At 33.5% G+C, this 17,545-nt stretch overlaps 2 protein-coding genes across 3 annotated transcripts; one reads left to right on the plus strand and one right to left on the minus strand.

Moving 5' to 3' along the window:
• LOC107638868 (dihydroceramide fatty acyl 2-hydroxylase FAH1) lies at window positions 7,296–12,242 on the plus strand. 2 transcript variants are annotated; one of them, XM_021120734.1, is made up of 8 exons: window positions 7,296–7,619; window positions 8,414–8,471; window positions 8,616–8,679; window positions 8,849–8,941; window positions 10,549–10,745; window positions 10,858–10,963; window positions 11,178–11,324; window positions 11,856–12,242. In XM_021120734.1, the coding sequence occupies exons 3-8, from the start codon at window positions 8,629–8,631 to the stop codon at window positions 11,973–11,975; spliced, it is 714 nt and encodes a 237-aa protein (XP_020976393.1). In that variant the 5' UTR covers window positions 7,296–7,619; window positions 8,414–8,471; window positions 8,616–8,628; the 3' UTR covers window positions 11,976–12,242. The 2 variants fall into 2 exon arrangements, with proteins under 2 accessions (XP_020976393.1, XP_016197754.1); XM_016342268.2 differs by lacking the exon at window positions 8,414–8,471 and having other exon boundaries at window positions 7,298–7,619.
• Window positions 15,046–17,161, minus strand: LOC107638870 (berberine bridge enzyme-like 13). Its single transcript, XM_016342269.2, has 2 exons — window positions 16,152–17,161; window positions 15,046–16,001 (listed from the first exon to the last, which is right to left on the minus strand). The coding sequence occupies exons 1-2, from the start codon at window positions 17,092–17,094 to the stop codon at window positions 15,310–15,312; spliced, it is 1,635 nt and encodes a 544-aa protein (XP_016197755.1). The 5' UTR covers window positions 17,095–17,161; the 3' UTR covers window positions 15,046–15,309.

The following is a 17,545-nucleotide window of genomic DNA, read 5'->3' on the forward strand; positions in this document are numbered from 1 at the left end:
AAGATCTGGCAAAAACTTGCACTTCACATTATTAATGAAAATAATTTAGGGGATCATCATCTTTTTTTTTTTTGAGAAAACTCCTCCAAGATTCGAAAATGAAGCAGCTCAACTTTCTAGGATAGAATCCTAGACTTTCAAAGAGTGGATGATCAAAGATCATTTCCTTATGACATGCATGGCTCCTCTCTTTGATGGATGAAACCTTCGAGAATCATGTATTAGATTGTCAATTTACTCATCAAGTATGCGAACAAGACACTAAGTATTTTTTCAAGATTTCAAAGATAAACATTCAACAACTCAAGACAGAGAAGAAGCAAGAAATTTTTGTCACAGGTTACCTCAAAAAAATTCGATCTATTGTTGACTCTCTTTTAGCAATTGAACATGTTCGTTCTTTAGATGATCATATCTTTGTTATTACTGAAGGCCTTTCTAAAGAATATGCTATTTATATTTCTACTGTTATGACAAAATATGATACACTTTTCTTGATTGAAGCAGAAGGACTTCTATTAACTCATGAAGATATGAACGAACGGTTTAAAAAAATAGAATTAACTTCCATTCAAATTAATTTTACCAGAAGGCCATCACAGAATGCAAGAGCATCATGCAATTCAAGTTTTGGTGGCAAGAGAGAAAGAGATGGTAGAAGCTTTCGTAGAGGAAGATTTTCAACTCAAGATTCAAGATCACAATGCTAAGTTTATGGTAAGTATGACCATATTGTTTTAAATTATTTTCACCAACGTAATGAGAGTTTTCAATTACCAACTCCTTCTACAAGATCTTTAACATCTTTTGGACCAGCACCACCACTATCCACTTATTATCACAATCTTTAGACATATTTAACTACACCTTAAAATTATCTGATGCTTCATGGCTGCCAGACACTGGGACAAGTGATCACATCACTAGCAATTTAGATAACCTTCTTGATTCAAGTGACTATAATGGTCATAACCAGCTTCTTCTTGATAATGATGACACATTTAGTACTATCACTAAGATTAGACATTCTTTTTTTTATTAATCTTGACACACACAAAGGTTTTCTTCTCAATAAATTGCTACTTGTTCTTGACATTGCAAATAATTTGATGAGTGTATATAAATTTGCATGTGATAATAATTGTTACTTTAAATTTTACTCTAATGTTTGCTATATAAAATCGCAGGACACTAAAAAAATATTCTTTCAAGAAACACCTAAAAATGGGATATATAAGTTTAATAACACATCTATAGCTACTTTTGATTCTATGAATAATTCAAATTGTAAATCTCAATATGCTCTTTCTTTGAATATGCCAATTGTTTGGCACAAGAGACTTGGACATTGTGCTTTAAAGAATGTATATATAATGTACTAGATAATGTAATATTGAATCTTCATCAAAATTAATGAATAATAGTGTATGCCAATTTTATTATCAAGCTAAAATGTATTTATTGCTTTTTACATTGAATGAATTTAATTTTACTGCTCCATTTGAGACATATGGGACCAGCCCTATACAATCTTTTCATAGTTTTCGTTATTACATCTCCTTTACTAATGCCTATACACATTACGCTTATATCTATTTGTTGCATTCAAAATCTCAAGCTTTGCAGGCCTTTATGCAATATAAACTTGAAATGGAAAATTACACAAACTGTAAAATCAAGTCATTCCGGTCAGATCATGAAAGGGAATATCCTCATCTACCTTCACTTAATTCCTTGCTAATTATGGTATTTCACACCAATATATTTGTCCTTATACTCACCAACAAAATAAAAATGCAGAATGCAAGCATAGACACGTCACAGAAATCGGATTTGCTATGCTTGCCACTGCGGTGCTACTTTACTCCCATTAAAGTATTGGTTGGGGTGACACTTTTCTATCTACAATTTCCATAATCAATCAATTACCTTCTGTAAATACTCATAATTTGTTTCCCTTTCAACTATTACATAAGCATGCTCCAGATTACTTCTTTTTAAAAGTATTTGGGTGTGCATACTTTCGTAGCCTAAAATCCTATAATTCTAACAAGTTTGAATGTAAGTCTCAACTTGCAGTTTTTTTTTTGGATATGCTCCTCATCATAAGGGCTACAAGTGTCTCACAAAAAATGACAAACTCTATATTACCAGGCATGTCGTATTTGATGAAGAATAATTTTCATATTCAAACATGTTTCCATCTTCAAATTCTACACCTGCCTTCCATTCGTTTCCTTATACCACTTTACAAATTCCTCTGATAACTTTTTCTTCATTACAAAATCAGATTTCCAAACTAACACATACTACTGACCATAATATATGTATACCTTCTACTTCAAATATTTCCAATGAGAACACCAATTCAACTCCTACCCATCATGCTCTTGAACATTCACATACAACTTCTCAAAATCCTACATTTATAAATTCACTATCTCCATTAGAGACACTTCATTCACTAAATATGCATACAAAACTACATCCAGGTAACAGTTCTATTGGAAGAGTAGTCATATAGCTTGATAATAGGGACATCAAAATGGGCTAAACTCATCGAACCAGTTCATTTATTTGTTTAAATGGGCGGAGTTTTCCCCTAAAATCAAATCCATTTAAACTTTGGGATAAACAAGTTAAGCCCGATTAACCCAAAAAACTGATGGGTTAAACAGGCGGCCCATTTATTTTTTTAATATTTTTTATAGTATCACTTTTTGCCATCATTTCTTTGGATCCGACCCAAAAATTCGACATATCAGCTAAAAAAATACTGTTTGTTTAATATTTTTTTACTTAAAACTGAAACTTTTTGCCAAAATATTTTTCAAAAAATAAAATAAAAAGATAAACAGGCCAACCCGTTTAACTCATTAGGTTGGTCATAAACGGCCTAGATTAAAAATTTATGACTCGTAAATAAAGTAGACTAAACAGACCTAAATAGGTCAAACAGACCCGTTTGACAATCCTACTGATAACTCTCCCTCCACTAAAATACCACATAATCAACATCCAATGCAGACTCGATCCAAGTCTGAAATTACTTAACCAAAGGCTGTGGTTGTTACTTCCATCACAAGTGAACATATGAGCGAGAAGACTTAGTCAATAATATACCATTATCAATTTCCAAAGCTTTAAGCTCCAAGCATTGGCATGCTATCATGCTCGAGGATAGGGGTGGCAATAGATAGGGTAGGGTTTGGATCCAACCCTGACTCTATTCGTGGGTTGATATTTTTATATAAACTCAACTCTACCCTACCTGCGGGTTGAGAATATCCCAACTCTAATCCTACCCGTTCTTAACCCGCGGTACCCGATCCTATCCGCGGGTTACCAAAAAGGTGCAACATTATTATATAACTGGATGATAATTTAAAATAGAAGTGATTATTACATAAAAAAATGTATTAAATTATCAATTAATGATCTTCTCTTAGTGGCTAAAGATCTTTTGCATTTAGTGAAAAGTCCTTGATTCAACATCTACTTGAAATATATTTTTATATAAGTATATAACAAATACATATATAGGATGCGAGTTGGTCGGGTAAGGTTGAGGCTCAACCTGCACCCTACTCAACCCGCACGAGAACTCTACCCACACCTTACCCTACCCACTGCGGATCGGATTGGTAACCCTACTCGATCAGGTTGAGTCGGATTGGGTACTTGCGGGTAGGGTGCATGTTGCCACCCCTACTCGAGGAACTCAAAGTTTTGAAGAAAGCCAACACATGGTCCTTTATCACTTCGGAACCACAAGCCAAAGTCATTGGATGTCATTGGATTTTTTGCAATTAAAAGACATACAAATGGCACCATTATAAAATGCAAGGCTCGATTGGTTGCTAAAGAAAATCACCACATCGAGGGTGTGGATTTCGACCAAATATTTGCGCCAGTAATCAAACCAACCACTATTCATGAAGTATTAACTATTGCACTTTTATTCAAATGGCAAATTCGTCAATTTAACTTCAATAATGCATTCTTAAATGGGAATATCAATAAATTGGTTCTTATGTCTCAACCACCAAATTTTCATCAAGAAGATATTATTCAGTTATGCAAATTAAACAAATTACTCTATGGGCTTAAACATGCTCGTAGAGTATAGTTTACTAAACTCTTCTCAATATTAGCCATTTTTGGGTTTCATAGAGCTCATTTTAATCCTTCATTCTTTATCAAGCAACATGGTAAGCTTCTTCTTTACATCTTAGTATATGTTGATGATATTCTCATCACTGACAACAATAATAGTGAAACTCAATCTATGATACATCAATTAAATAATATATTCTCACTTAAAGACTTAGGAGAATTTTTATATTTCTTGGGTAGGGGTGCACAGACCCGGCCCGGCCCGAAGGCCCGGCCCGGTCCCGAACACTTTAGGGGCTAATTTGGTGTGATTTCATCGGGTTTAGGATCGGGTAAGGGTCTCAAAAATAGACCCGGTCATTATTTCGGGTCGGGTCTGGGCCATAGCTCGGGTCACCCGAAGTCGGCCCGGTGGCCCGGTCATCATACACAATTAATATTTTGTGTTATTAGTGATGGATCATGATTATTCTTATGTGGAATTTAAGTATTGTAAACCTTAATATTTTGTGTTATTAGTCATTATAAGACTATAAGTTAAGGTTTTATATTTAGAATGCATAAAATTTTAGACTAATGCATAATATTGTGTTATTTGTATTGATTTAAATATTTGGTATTATTAGACAATATTAGTATTGATTGTGGTTTTGATTTAGTATTAATTGTGGTTATGCTTTAATTTTAAAGAAGGGTTGGTTCTTGTTATATTTTTCTAAGTGAATTTTACCATGTTAAATAATGGTTGGAGTCTTGAAAATTTAGATATTTTTACATGCTAGCTTACAAGAAGGTATCAACGTAATGTAATGTTAACGGCCCGGTTTTCACCCGGTTTTTACCCGGTATAATTGTGGCCCGAAAGTGTATTGGTTTCATCGGGTCTAGGGTCGGGTTCGGGTCTAATAAATAGACCCGGTGTATATTTCAGGTCGGGTCTGGGTCACATCAAACCCGGCCCATGTGCACCCCTATTCTTGGGTATAGAAGTAACAAATGTGTCTACTACTTCTCATCATCTTTTTCAATCTAAATATATTAGAGATATTCTGATTAAAGCTATTATGAATGGGGCTGCTAGAGCTGATGTTTTTGAATTTCCATCTCTATATCTTTCTATTGTTGGATTGTTACAATATGCAACACTTACTCAACTAGAACTCTTATTTTCTATCAACAAGGTTAACTAATATATGCACAAGTCATTGAACATTCATTGAAAATGTGTTAAATGAATTCTTCGTTACTTGGCTGGCACGGTTAATCAGGGATTATTGTTTCATGCTTCCACTAATTTGCGTATTTTTGGCTTTGTGAATTTTGATTAGGGATCCGATCGAGTTGATGATCGAAGGTCTACCTGCACCTATAGAATCCATCTTGGCTCCAATCTTGTGTCGTGGTCTAGTCGAAAACAAAGCTCATTCAGTCGCTTTAGCACAGAGGCTGAATACAGATAACGCAACTCCTATTTTTTTGTGACAACATTAGTGTTGTCTTGCTAGGAGCAAATCCGATTCTTCTTCATAGTCAAAGAAAAACATTTTGAATTTGACTTACATTTAAATGAAAATGAGTAAACCAATCCAAACTTCATGTCATGCACATACATTTTTCATTTCAAGTGGCATACATATTTACAAAACCTTTCTCTACTTCTACATTTAAAGATTTCAGAGACAAACTCAAAGTTAAACTAAGATTAACCTAGAATTTAAGAGAAGATAATAGAGTAATAATACCCTGTACAAGTGACAATTAATGAGGCTTCACGTATAATCAAGAATTGGCAGCTACATAATTGGTTAGGTTCTATTATATCAATAAGCTATAAATATAGCTATCATGTATTCACCAAGGTACTGATTATATTTTCATTCAATACTACAAACACATATTTCTATTCATAATCTGTTCACACAAATCTCATCGGCTGTAAATGTCCTCTCCTTTGTTTGTAGAAGATATAAAAATTTTTTCATCTTACTCTCACTTCATATTTCTGATTATACGAGTTTGGTTTTTTGAGTTGTTAAAATCTATGTATTTCATCTCCTGTCTTTGTTTAATAATTTCCTTTATAACTATGTCGAATAAAAATTCATAATAAAAAAATGAATATTAGAAGTATTATTGCCTCCACTACTTCACCTTTCTCTTCTTTATATTTTTGTTGTTATTATTGTTGTTTTTTATAGGTGGTGGTAAAAATCGATGGATGATGATAACAGTGGAGGTGTTGAGGTAATTTTAATTTGAAAATAAAATTAACATTTGAATTAAAATTACACAGTCATTTTTGTATATCATCACTATACATAATATAAAATTTGTGTATCATCTTTAGGTCTTTGTTTAGTTGTTGTTTATGGTTATCAGAGACATAAAAACGATAATATATGTCTATTATTTATTTGTAAGAAACAAATGTTAAAAGAATATATTAACACACAACAAAAAACAAAGTACATATATTTAGTGGCTTATGAAAAAGTTGAAGATACAAATATTATATATGAGACCATTTTTAAAATTTTACTTTCTAACCTTAGCTTATTGTATTGATCACCAACAATTTTTTATTAGAGATAAAATTAAGTTTTGATAAAAAATATCCTCGTTTCTTGTTCTTAATATCTTAATAGGTGTAAACTCAGGTGCAGTTGACTTTACTTAAAGTTGATAGTTGAAAGCCGTTAAATAAAAATTAATCAAATCAATCAAACCATTTAACGACACTCACCTATCAACTTCAATTCACTGAACTTGAGTTTCCACCTTCTTAATAATCATATATTTACGTGTGCATATTTTCATTAGAGTTCATTATTCCGTAACAAACTAACGATAAAAAACACCCTTTCGGACAGTATAGCACACACACATGGCTTCATCCTCCACTTCCAGCCCCCTTCTATGTGGATGCACATGCACTCACTTTGTATAAAAAAAAATCTGACGTCACGTCGTCTTAACTCTACACTGTGCTGTGGAGATTCGCCTGACCCCACCACCACAAAAGGGCGTAGCCGTAACTGCCGTTCCAAAACGCGATTCTCTCTATTTCTTTCTCTCCTACCCCCACTCCCATCCACACTCACGTGACCCCGTTCCATTCTGCCAGCCTGTTAACGCCTAGATAGTAGATACCATTATTCTCTTATATCTCTGCGTTCATTCATTGATTCCCCCTCGCAAACCAACGGTCCAGATTCACTCACCCCTCCGCCCCCACTCAAATTTCACCATCACTCCCCCAACGCCAACTTGTCGTTCTTTCTCCCTTCTCTAAGCTCTCTGCTCTCTCATTCTTTTATTATCATCAAATCGTTAAATTAACACACAACACAAAACAGCTCAATAATAAGTTGAACTTCAAGGTAGAAGCTACGCTGAAGTGAAACGTGAGTTTCTTCCCGGCGTGGCTCTTCTTCGCTCTCGGGAGATACCTTACGTCTCTCACTTCACTTCAATCGCAACCGCATTGCATTGTCTTCTATCAGGTTCGTTCTTCTGAGATTCACTTTAAATTCTATAGATCTAACCTTCGAGTATTGCTCCATCGTTGCAAATTTCTGTTTCACTGCATTTTGGTTAAGTGCTAGGTTTCTTGGGAGTTTAAGTTTGGATTTGTAATTTAGGTGTCAATTTGTTCTCGTTGTGGATCTGTTTCTGGATTTGAGCTTAGCTTTCTATTATTTCAACTTTGGGGGATTTCTTTATCTGAAGCTGTCCGTACTACAAGATAATGATGACGGTTAAAGAAATGGAAAAGAAAAGAAAAACAGAAAAGTTTTTGCTTAAAATTTTTATTTTAAATTTAATTTTGATTCCCGGGTTTTAAATGCTGGTGATGTTTCGGGCCTGTTGTTTGAATGTGAAATCTTTGCTTTCTTTCTTTTTCAATTTTGTTTGATGTTGATGCTGCTGAGGAGTTTCGCAATTTTGGTTGGACGAAAACGACTAAGGTCCTTTTGTGCAATTGTGATGCCTATTGGGGGAGGGGGGTGTTGTGGGAATGGAATGTTTGGTTTTTGTATCTATTTCGCAAAAATGTGATGCGCCTAATCATTTCAGTTTGCTTGCAACTAAGATTGGTGAAAACACTAGTTAAGCTCTGGAATGCTTAATTGTTTTGCAGTATAACACACGAAAATCATTGATTTTTAATTTTTTTTTGTTGCTTTTCCACCCTGTTTTTGATATGCAAAATTTGGAACTTGTAATTTATGACCTGGCAACTGTTTTTTCAAACTTAATTTGCAAATTCTCTTCCTAACCTTTTCTTTATATATAGTTAAGGTCAGAAACAACCTGTCAAATAATAAGGTCAAAATCAATACCTAACAATCAAGGTAACATAAACTAATATGTGTCACTGGTTTTTAACCCATCTGTGTGCTTCCTATTACTTATGCGTTTGTAATTTTTAAGGGTTTTTTTTTTTTCCAAAAAATTAACCTTATTTCCAGCTGACACCTTTTCCTCCTTGTGTCCAGCTTCAATCCCAAGATGGTTGCACAGAACTTTGTTGTTGATTTGAATAAGCCCCTTGTTTTCCAGGTACAGGCACAATGCCTATCCCTCGCATCTTTCTTATATGTTCTGCCTTGTCAGACTTCAATTGTTGTATAGGTTTGATTTCTGTTTTTGTATGAACTTAGGATGATATAACATTAAAATAGTTTACAAACTTTTCAACTAATCCTTTCTGAATTTTGATACTCTGCAGGTTGGACATCTTGGAGAAGCTTATCAAGAGTGGGTTCACCAGCCAATTGTTAGCAAGGAAGGCCCTCGGTTCTTTGAAAATGATGTTCTTGAGGTATATTCTTTAACTATAACTACAGCAATTGAGTCTTGCCTCAGTAGGCGACGTTAGCTAAATGGACCAATTTTTATCATTGGGCATTGGCTCTATGAAGACCAAGTTCTAGTGAGTTCATTTCGATGAGGTCTTTTTCAACCGTTTCCCCTAATTTTTTATTTTGTTGAGCAACTAGTCTAGTTTGCTTAGTTTACTACCTTCTATCATCTTGTCCTCATTAGTTGGTACTCTAAGTTGCTGCATGACATATTAACCCCGGATCATATACTTTCTTGTATTTCTGGTTTTCTAGTTGTCCCCCTCGGCACTCCTGTCTCAGTTAAACTTATTGTTTTGCTCTTGTTGATGCTTCATTATCACTGCCCAACATTTATTGTGATCTATGAAGCACATACACTTCTCTGATTTGCCGTGTCTGCGTGTCGGACACATTTTAGACACGACACTCATTGACACTCGTCGGACACACGTCTTCTGTGTCCAATCGTGTTTTAATAAAAAATAAAAAATTCTTTTCTGGACACGCTCGGACACTCCTAAATACCATCACGTGTTAGCGTGTCCAATTTTATTCTTAACATGTATTATTGAAATGAGTTTAGAAATAGTATATACTATTAATTATTAAAATAAAATGTATTTTAAATATTTTATATAATTAAAAAATATTAAAAATTAATTTATCTAAAAAATATTTCAGTGATAGGAAACGGTTAGCTTAATTAGCCGACCGGTATGCGCACACCAATATAAATGTTTGGTGCATATTGGGACACTTCTTGTCCTTTCATCCTTTCATCTATACATTCATCCCTATTACTTTTACTACCTCTTAACAACATTGTCTTTCATGGGATTCGTGCTCTCTCTTCACTTAATTAATTAATTGCATATATACATACATAGTATAGTCATTATGTTCATTTCTTTTGGATTATATATATACTATGAAGCACGGATACTTCATTGAGTTGCCATGTCTACGTGTCGAACACATTTCGGACACGACACTTATTGACACTCGTTTGATACGCGTGTCTGTCGTGTTCAACCGTATCTTAATAAAAAATAAAAAAAAAATTTTCGGACACACTTGGACACACCTAAATACCATCATGTGTCCGTGTGTCCAGCCTTATTCTTAACATATATTGTTGACATGAGTTTAGAAATAATATATATTATTATTTATTAAAACAAAAAATATTTTAAATACTTTTATATAGTTAAAAAAAGACATTAAAAATAGTCAAAAAATTATTTTATATTTTAACAGCAATAAAATATCAAAAATTCATTGTAATTTATCTAAAAAATACTTTATATTCTATATATATGTCGTGTCCCCGTGTCTTATAAGATTTTAAAATTTGTGTGTCCGCATGTCCCGTGTCGTGTCTCGTGTCCGTGCATAGATTGTGATAGAGCATAGCTGGTTTTAGAGTAGAATTTTCCTCTCGGCTTGATTGGCAGGTTGCAACAGAATTTAAGACAATCCTACTTGCATGAACTGCATTATAAATTAAATGTAGATTTAATTTTATTTTCCGATTATACATGTAGAAAAATTCACCTGATTGTTGACTTGTTACTACTTGGAACAGTTCTTGACACGCACAGTCTGGTGGGCTGTACCAGTTATTTGGCTGCCAGTTGTATGTTGGTTTATTCATAACTCTGTACAATTGGGCCTCAGTTGTCCTCGTGTAGCTTTGTTCGTGGTTATTGGCATTCTTATTTGGACATTGCTTGAATACTCATTGCACCGATTTCTTTTTCACATTGAAACAAAAACCTATTGGTTAGTTCTTTCTTTCTGTGTTAATGTTTGCTTGTAGTGTTCTTTATTGATATCTATTTATTGGCATGACCAACACTGACTGTTTATTTCCACTTTTTGAATGTCGATCTAGGTGGAACACACTGCATTATCTTCTCCATGGCTGCCACCATAAGCATCCCATGGATGGCTTGAGGCTTGTTTTTCCCCCAGCTGCAACAGCAATATTATTGTTTCCGGTATCTCCTTCCTGCCATATTATGTACTACTTTTTCACATCATTTATGGAGAAGAAAAATTTGGCAATCATGTTATGTTTCTTGAGTTAGCTACAAGTTCCTCCTGTCAAAAAGATTTCTGGCCATTTTCAAAATAAAGCTAAATCTTTGTATATCCATGATTTAAGGTTCCATGAAGTGATGTTAGTATTTTTTGTTTTGCCGTGTTCATCAGTTCTGGAACTTGGTTAAGCTCTTATCCACCCCTGTAGTTGCTCCTGCTTTATTTGGAGGTGGTTTATTGGGTTATGTGATGTATGATTGCACCCATTATTACGTGCATCATGGTCAGCCAAAAACTGAAGTACCCCGAAATCTCAAGGTAAAACACTGCCCTTGTCCTTTGACTGTGGATGAACAATTAATTTAGCATTCATTGCTTCATTATGCTGCTATGCAAATCATATCATCCTAGGATAAATCACTGAAAAAGAAAATAGTTGTTTAGATTATTGCATATACGAGCTGACCAAAATTGGTCTTTTTTGAATTATGAGTATTTATTATTTTTTTTTTAAATATTGAATTATTGATACTTATATGACTCTCTGCTGTGGGCCACTACGCGGTTCTTGTCAAGTGATTTGGATCTTCCTATTCTCAGTTACCTACAATGCTGTGTCAATCTATGTCTGTTGGGGCCTACAAATCCTGCATAGGTGTTGTTTGTGTCATTGTTTTCCTAAACTTCACATTGACATTTCTCAAAAGACATTAAATGGATTTAAGTCCACATTTATAGGGAAGATTTAATTGCATGTCTTTCAATGTAGTATTTTTCATTTTTCTGCTATACTTTTCAGCTTGTAGCCATAAAATCCAAATCATGGTATTTTCCTTCGTTATTCTGCAGAGGTACCACTTGAATCATCACTTTCGGATCCAGAACAAAGGCTTTGGGATTACTTCGTCACTATGGGATAGTGTTTTTGGGACACTTCCTCCAACGAAAGAGGGTGCCAAAAGTATGTAAATTACCAAGGGTGGAGCATATATTCATTGGTTAAGATAATAGCAAATTCAGATGATCTGCTTTTATTATTATTTTTTTGGGTCTAATTTATTTTGCACCCCCAGTGGATATTCCTGGGGGCTGGCGTGCCATCATTTTGTCAATTTTGTGGTGCAAGTGCAAAGTTCTACAATTAAACATTCTGCTAAAAATTGATTATTGTATTAGATTTATGGTAGAAAACTCGCCTGATTGTGCATATTCCTTTCAGTTCTCATCTTTACTCCAGTTTCAATTTGTTCCATTCCATGTTCATGATTCTCAACTCCAGAGAAATATTATTACTAATAAAGATAAGGATTCAGGTTATGTAAAAATTGCTTTGTGCCAAAAAAATTAAACCAATTTAAAAGCTTTATGTGGCCGATTTTTCTTTTTCCATAAATTAAACCAATCTTTTATAATAACTAGGGTAAAGTACTAAATTGGCCCCCTATGTTTAGGCGTAATTCTGTTTTGGTCTTTAAGGTTTAAAGTGTTTTATTTGAATCCAAAAAAGTTTCATTTAGTATCAATTTAGTCCCACAGTGAGGTCAAAATTAAATAATTAACAAAATGTCCTACATAATAACAGTTCAAGAACAAAATCGATAATCTGGAGAATAAGTACAAGCTCCAGAGGTACAAAATCAACCATTGATGCATCAATACATTTATTTATCATTTTTTTTAGTTTTATAGAAAATATTTTATTTATATTATAAAAAAATAATAAATAGATGTATTGATGTATCAATTGTTGATTTTTGCCTCTGGAGGTTGTACTTGTTCTCCAGATTATCGATTTTGTTTTTCTTGTACTATTGTTATGTAGGACATTTTGTTAATTATTTAATTTTGACCTCACTGTGGGACTAAATTGATGCTAAATGAAATTTTTTTGAATTCAAATAGAACACTTTAAACCTTAAAGATCAAAACAGAATTACGCCCAAACCTAGGGGACCAATTTAATACTTTACCCTAATAACTAATTATGAGTATCCAATGAAAGGGGAATGTTTATATGCAGGCTGCAGTACACTTTTTTTTAAGCATACAGTTCGAATATAAAATCAAATCTCTAATTCTAACGAGGTCTGATAACTCTTACTCCCCCTGTCAGTAATTATATGGTTAATGAGCATGGCTGCATTGTATAGATAATTCAGAATATCTAACATAAAATGTCTTGGGTCTGACTTAATGGGTTAGCAGTACTGTTAAAATAGATATAAAAGATCCATAACATTAAGGGAGCTACTCAGATAAAAATGTCTAAAATGTCTTTTTTTAAAGATATTTTTTAGTAATTAAAATTTAACACATATAATCTAATTAAATCATATTTTTTTTATCAAAATTAGACCAAACAAATTAATTTAATCAAAAAAATAGTGAATCAAAATTTAAATCGGTCTAAATTAATATTATTTTTATAAAAAATAATTACAATATCCTTATTATAGAAAATGACTAAAATACTCTTATTATATATTTATATATATTAATTTTAAAAATCCTAAATTCTAACTCTTTACTTCTCTAATTAATTAAACCGTATTATTTTTGTTAAAATTAGGTCAGACAAATTAATTTAATTAAAAATATAGTAAATCAAATCTTGAATTGATCTAAATTAATATTATTTTTTATAATTACAATATTTGATTTACTATTTTTTCGGTTAAATTAATTTGTTTGGCCTAATTTTAATAAAAATAACATGATTTAATTGGATTGTATATGTTAAATTTTAATTACTAAAAAACATTTTTAAAATAAGACGTTTTAGACGTCTTTATCTGAGTGGCTCCCATAATATTAAATATATCACATAACAGATTATTTCAACTTATGAGTACTCTAACACGAACTGAAGTTCATTCTTCTTGTAATTAAATTTCAGGGGCATCATTGTGATTCGGGTATGTTGACTGTCTTGAACATATAGTTGCTCTTTTGAAAGTCTATATTTTTTGGAATATGTTTCTTGTTTTTATGTTTGTTGGCTTTGTTATTCCAAAAGGATTATTATATTTAGCAATTTTTGGAGTATTGTGTTAATTTTTTTTTTTTAAGAATATTTACTGCTTCGTGTTGTCATTCCCATGTAGATTTGTGTATGTTCTATTGTTTCACTTTTTTTTTGTGAGAAAAGACAACAAATTTTAATGTGCAATCCAGCAATACATCTTGCTGAGCTTTTTTAAAACTTCTGAGTTTGAAACATATTATATCTTATTGATTAAAAATGAAAAAGCATGTTATATAATTATTCTTTGTTTTCGATCTACTGTATCATTGGTCAATATTTGTGATTGCCCTATGCATCAAAATTTCTAGCTACATCATTGACATATTGATTTTTAAGCCTTCAGATCTGTTTTAAGCATAGAAAAATTAAAATATAAAACATGCATGAAATAGTAAATTGTTTTCATCTCTATTGCATGTGATTTCCAGCTCCTGAAACACGTTGGCTGTGTTGTGTAACTTTTTTTGAAATTAATAAGTGGTTCTAGTTCAGCGTCTTTTATGCTGGAATTTCTCTTTTGTGTGAAGTAATTTTCGTTAGTGGTGATTTCGGAGCCTGTTTAGTTTCTATTGTTATTAAAAATGTTATGTAGATAAAAGAAATCATTTATCATATATTTATACATAAACATGTGTTGTTTTTTAACATGTATCTGTTTTCAATATTTCTACATGTAAACGGTCTCTCTGTAGACATGATACATGACAGAGCACAATGGCGTCGTTTGATTCATGTAGCCGACCCCACTTAGTGGGACAAGGCTTTGTTGTTGTTGTTGTTGTTGTTGAAAGTAAGATCTTTATTATTTTAGACCATGACAATATTCTTTAATGCACCATGGTCTAATCAATATTATTCTCTTGTGGAATATGTTCAATTTTATTTTAAATGAAGTTAAATATTTGAAAGTTTTGGTATGTTTGGATGGAAATAAAATAAAAAGTGAGGTAAAAATTTTACAAATGAACAGCAAATTGTGTAATTGCTTGAGAACACAGACAGAGACCATGAATGTTTTGCAAGGAAAGCAACACTATATACTGCCGAGTTTCTTTGTATTTAGAACAGTTGTAATCTTGTTAGATACAGAATCACAATGAACAATATGATTAAGCACTTAATTACTGTGTTACAACATTAACATTAAAAATGAACAAACAAAACAAAAAACAGAATACTAATTAACATACAAATACAAACCCTCCTTTTATTCCTCTAAATTATCAAATAAACACTTCTAACAAGTTTTTCAGATTCCACCCCCTAATAATATAACTCTTATCCCCATTTATTGCATTTTCTGTCTTTTAGCCTTGAAACTGGAAGTGGTGGAATGCTCTGTTCATGCCTAAACACATTCTCCGGATCAAATTTAGTCTTAATCTTAACCAACCTATTGAAATTGTCCTTGAAATACATGTTACCCCATGCAGTTGCTTGTATATAGCTTGTGCTATTCTTCTTGTTCATACCCAAATCAAGATCTCTATAGTTCACATATGCTTCCCTTGGGAACTTAGACACATAAGGTGTCATGTAATTGTAAAGCTTCCTAATCCATTCTATATGCTTTGTTGCATTCTTGTCTCCATCTTGCCATAAGGTTAAGTACTGGATCTTGTAGAGTGTTCCATTTCTGTGAGGGAACGGCGAATCGGAGTCCGAGAAGCTGTTCATCATTCCACCATATGGGTTCCAAATCATCAAGGGACTATCCTCTTCAAGCAGCCTTTGCCACAGCCCTTCTAGGCCGGTTTCCGGTATCGGATCTCTAACGAAATCTGACTTGGCTTTGAAGTAATTCTTGAATGTTGATTTCCCTTGAAGCAGAACTTCTGGAGGTGTATCTTTAGGGAAGCCAGCAATATACAGCACTGATTTGATCCAACTAGTTTCCAAGCAATCGTTTTTGGTCAAACCCAATTCAGGGAACTTTTGCTGCATTACTTGGAGGAGTGTATCAGCATCACCTGCATTACACAAATTCAAATACGTGTATTAAATTAAACTAGTAGCTATAGTATTCGAAGCAGATATGCACAACAACAAAGTCTTATCCCACTAGGCCGATGCAGATATGCATATGTGAGTAAAAATGAAGTGTTTGTATAGAGAATCACCAAGGAATAGAGCATTGTAAGAAGTTGAGATGGTTCTTTCAGTTTTGTTAGCAGTAGAAGCTGGTTGAATGATGACTCTCATGAAGAGTTCCTCATCTATGTTTGGTGCTACTTCTTGCCACCTTTGAACAATCTTAGTTGCATCTTGCTCCAGTGTCTTGGAAACCGTGAAAACTGTCACGGTTTCTGGCACTGGAACAAGATTCAACTTCCACGAAAGAACGATTCCAAAGCTTCCACCTCCGCCTCCTCGGATGGCCCAAAACACATCTTCCCCCATGGCTTCTCTGTCAAGTAATCTACCATTGGCATCAACAATTTTCGCGTCGAGGACATTGTCGGCTCCAAGCCCATATTTTCTCATCATGGATCCATATGCACCTCCCACAATGTGTCCTCCAATCCCTAAGCTTGTGCAAAGCCCGGCCGGGAATCCATGAACCGGGCTTTTCTCTGATATTCTGTAGTAGGCTTCGCCGACCGTGGCGCCGGCTTGGACCCAAGCGCTGCTATCTTGTATGTCTACTTCCACGGCGCGAAGCTTGGCCAAATCAATTATTATGAAAGGAGTTTCAATCTCAGAAACATATGACAATCCTTCATAGTCATGGCCTCCACTTCGCACTCTCATGTGAATTCCAAGCTTCTTTGAGCAAATCACAGCCACTTGGACATGAGATTCATTCAACGGTGTGAAGATAAACTCCGGCTTCGGCGCAGAAGGCACCAGAAGCCTTAAATTCTGTGCTGAGGAATCAAGAACGTTGGTGAATGAATCATTCTTTGGTGTCACAATTGATGAGGAAAACGGTGGTGCTTTATCTGAATAAAAGCTTAGGCATTGGATGAAGTTTTCTTCAATGGAAGCTGAATTTGAGAATGAAAAAATTGATGATAACAAAAGGACTAATAGTGTTGGCAAGTGTGAACGTAGTAACACCATGGTTCTGTGTTTCTAAGGTATTGGTTTCTGTATTTTTGTGTAGAACGAAGCTACCATAGATGTTATATTTATACTTATAGTGCCAAATATATAATACAACACTTTACGTATAATTGAGCTAAGACAAACGTCACACAAATTTAAATGAAAATAGTGTTGCCATGGCATTATCTCATCATAGTCAATCTTCTAACACTACATTATGATGGTATGGAAACAAATTGAATTAAAAATTCATTCATTTTTACTTTGATTCCAACAACATCCACCTCTTTCACATTTGCTACAAATATATCTGTACAGTTAGATCAGGTTTTTCCCCCTAAAATATTCATACCACTAATTTAGTATACTTGTAACATTAATATACTTAAATTCATTTTATTAATTATCTTTCTATATTTAAATAAATAAAAATTTAAATATATATGTTATTGTTTGAGACTTTGAA

Source organism: Arachis ipaensis, chromosome B04 (genome assembly GCF_000816755.2).
Source record: "Arachis ipaensis cultivar K30076 chromosome B04, Araip1.1, whole genome shotgun sequence".
In the NCBI taxonomy this organism is placed as follows: Eukaryota; Viridiplantae; Streptophyta; class Magnoliopsida; order Fabales; family Fabaceae; genus Arachis; species Arachis ipaensis.

What these genes read in the sequence shown, in the direction of transcription:
- LOC107638868 (XM_021120734.1), top strand. Translation starts at nt 8,629, where the DNA reads ATGGTTGCACAGAACTTTGTTGTTGATTTGAATAAGCCCCTTGTTTTC. An exon ending in ATAAGCCCCTTGTTTTCCAG is followed by an intron (nt 8,680 to 8,848) that starts GTACAGGCACAA and finishes GATACTCTGCAG; the next exon opens with GTTGGACATCTTGGAGAAGC. An exon ending in TTGAAAATGATGTTCTTGAG is followed by an intron (nt 8,942 to 10,548) that starts GTATATTCTTTA and finishes TACTTGGAACAG; the next exon opens with TTCTTGACACGCACAGTCTG.
- LOC107638870 (XM_016342269.2), bottom strand. Translation starts at nt 17,094, where the DNA reads ATGGTGTTACTACGTTCACACTTGCCAACACTATTAGTCCTTTTGTTA. An exon ending in TTACAATGCTCTATTCCTTG is followed by an intron (nt 16,002 to 16,151) that starts GTGATTCTCTAT and finishes TGTGTAATGCAG; the next exon opens with GTGATGCTGATACACTCCTC.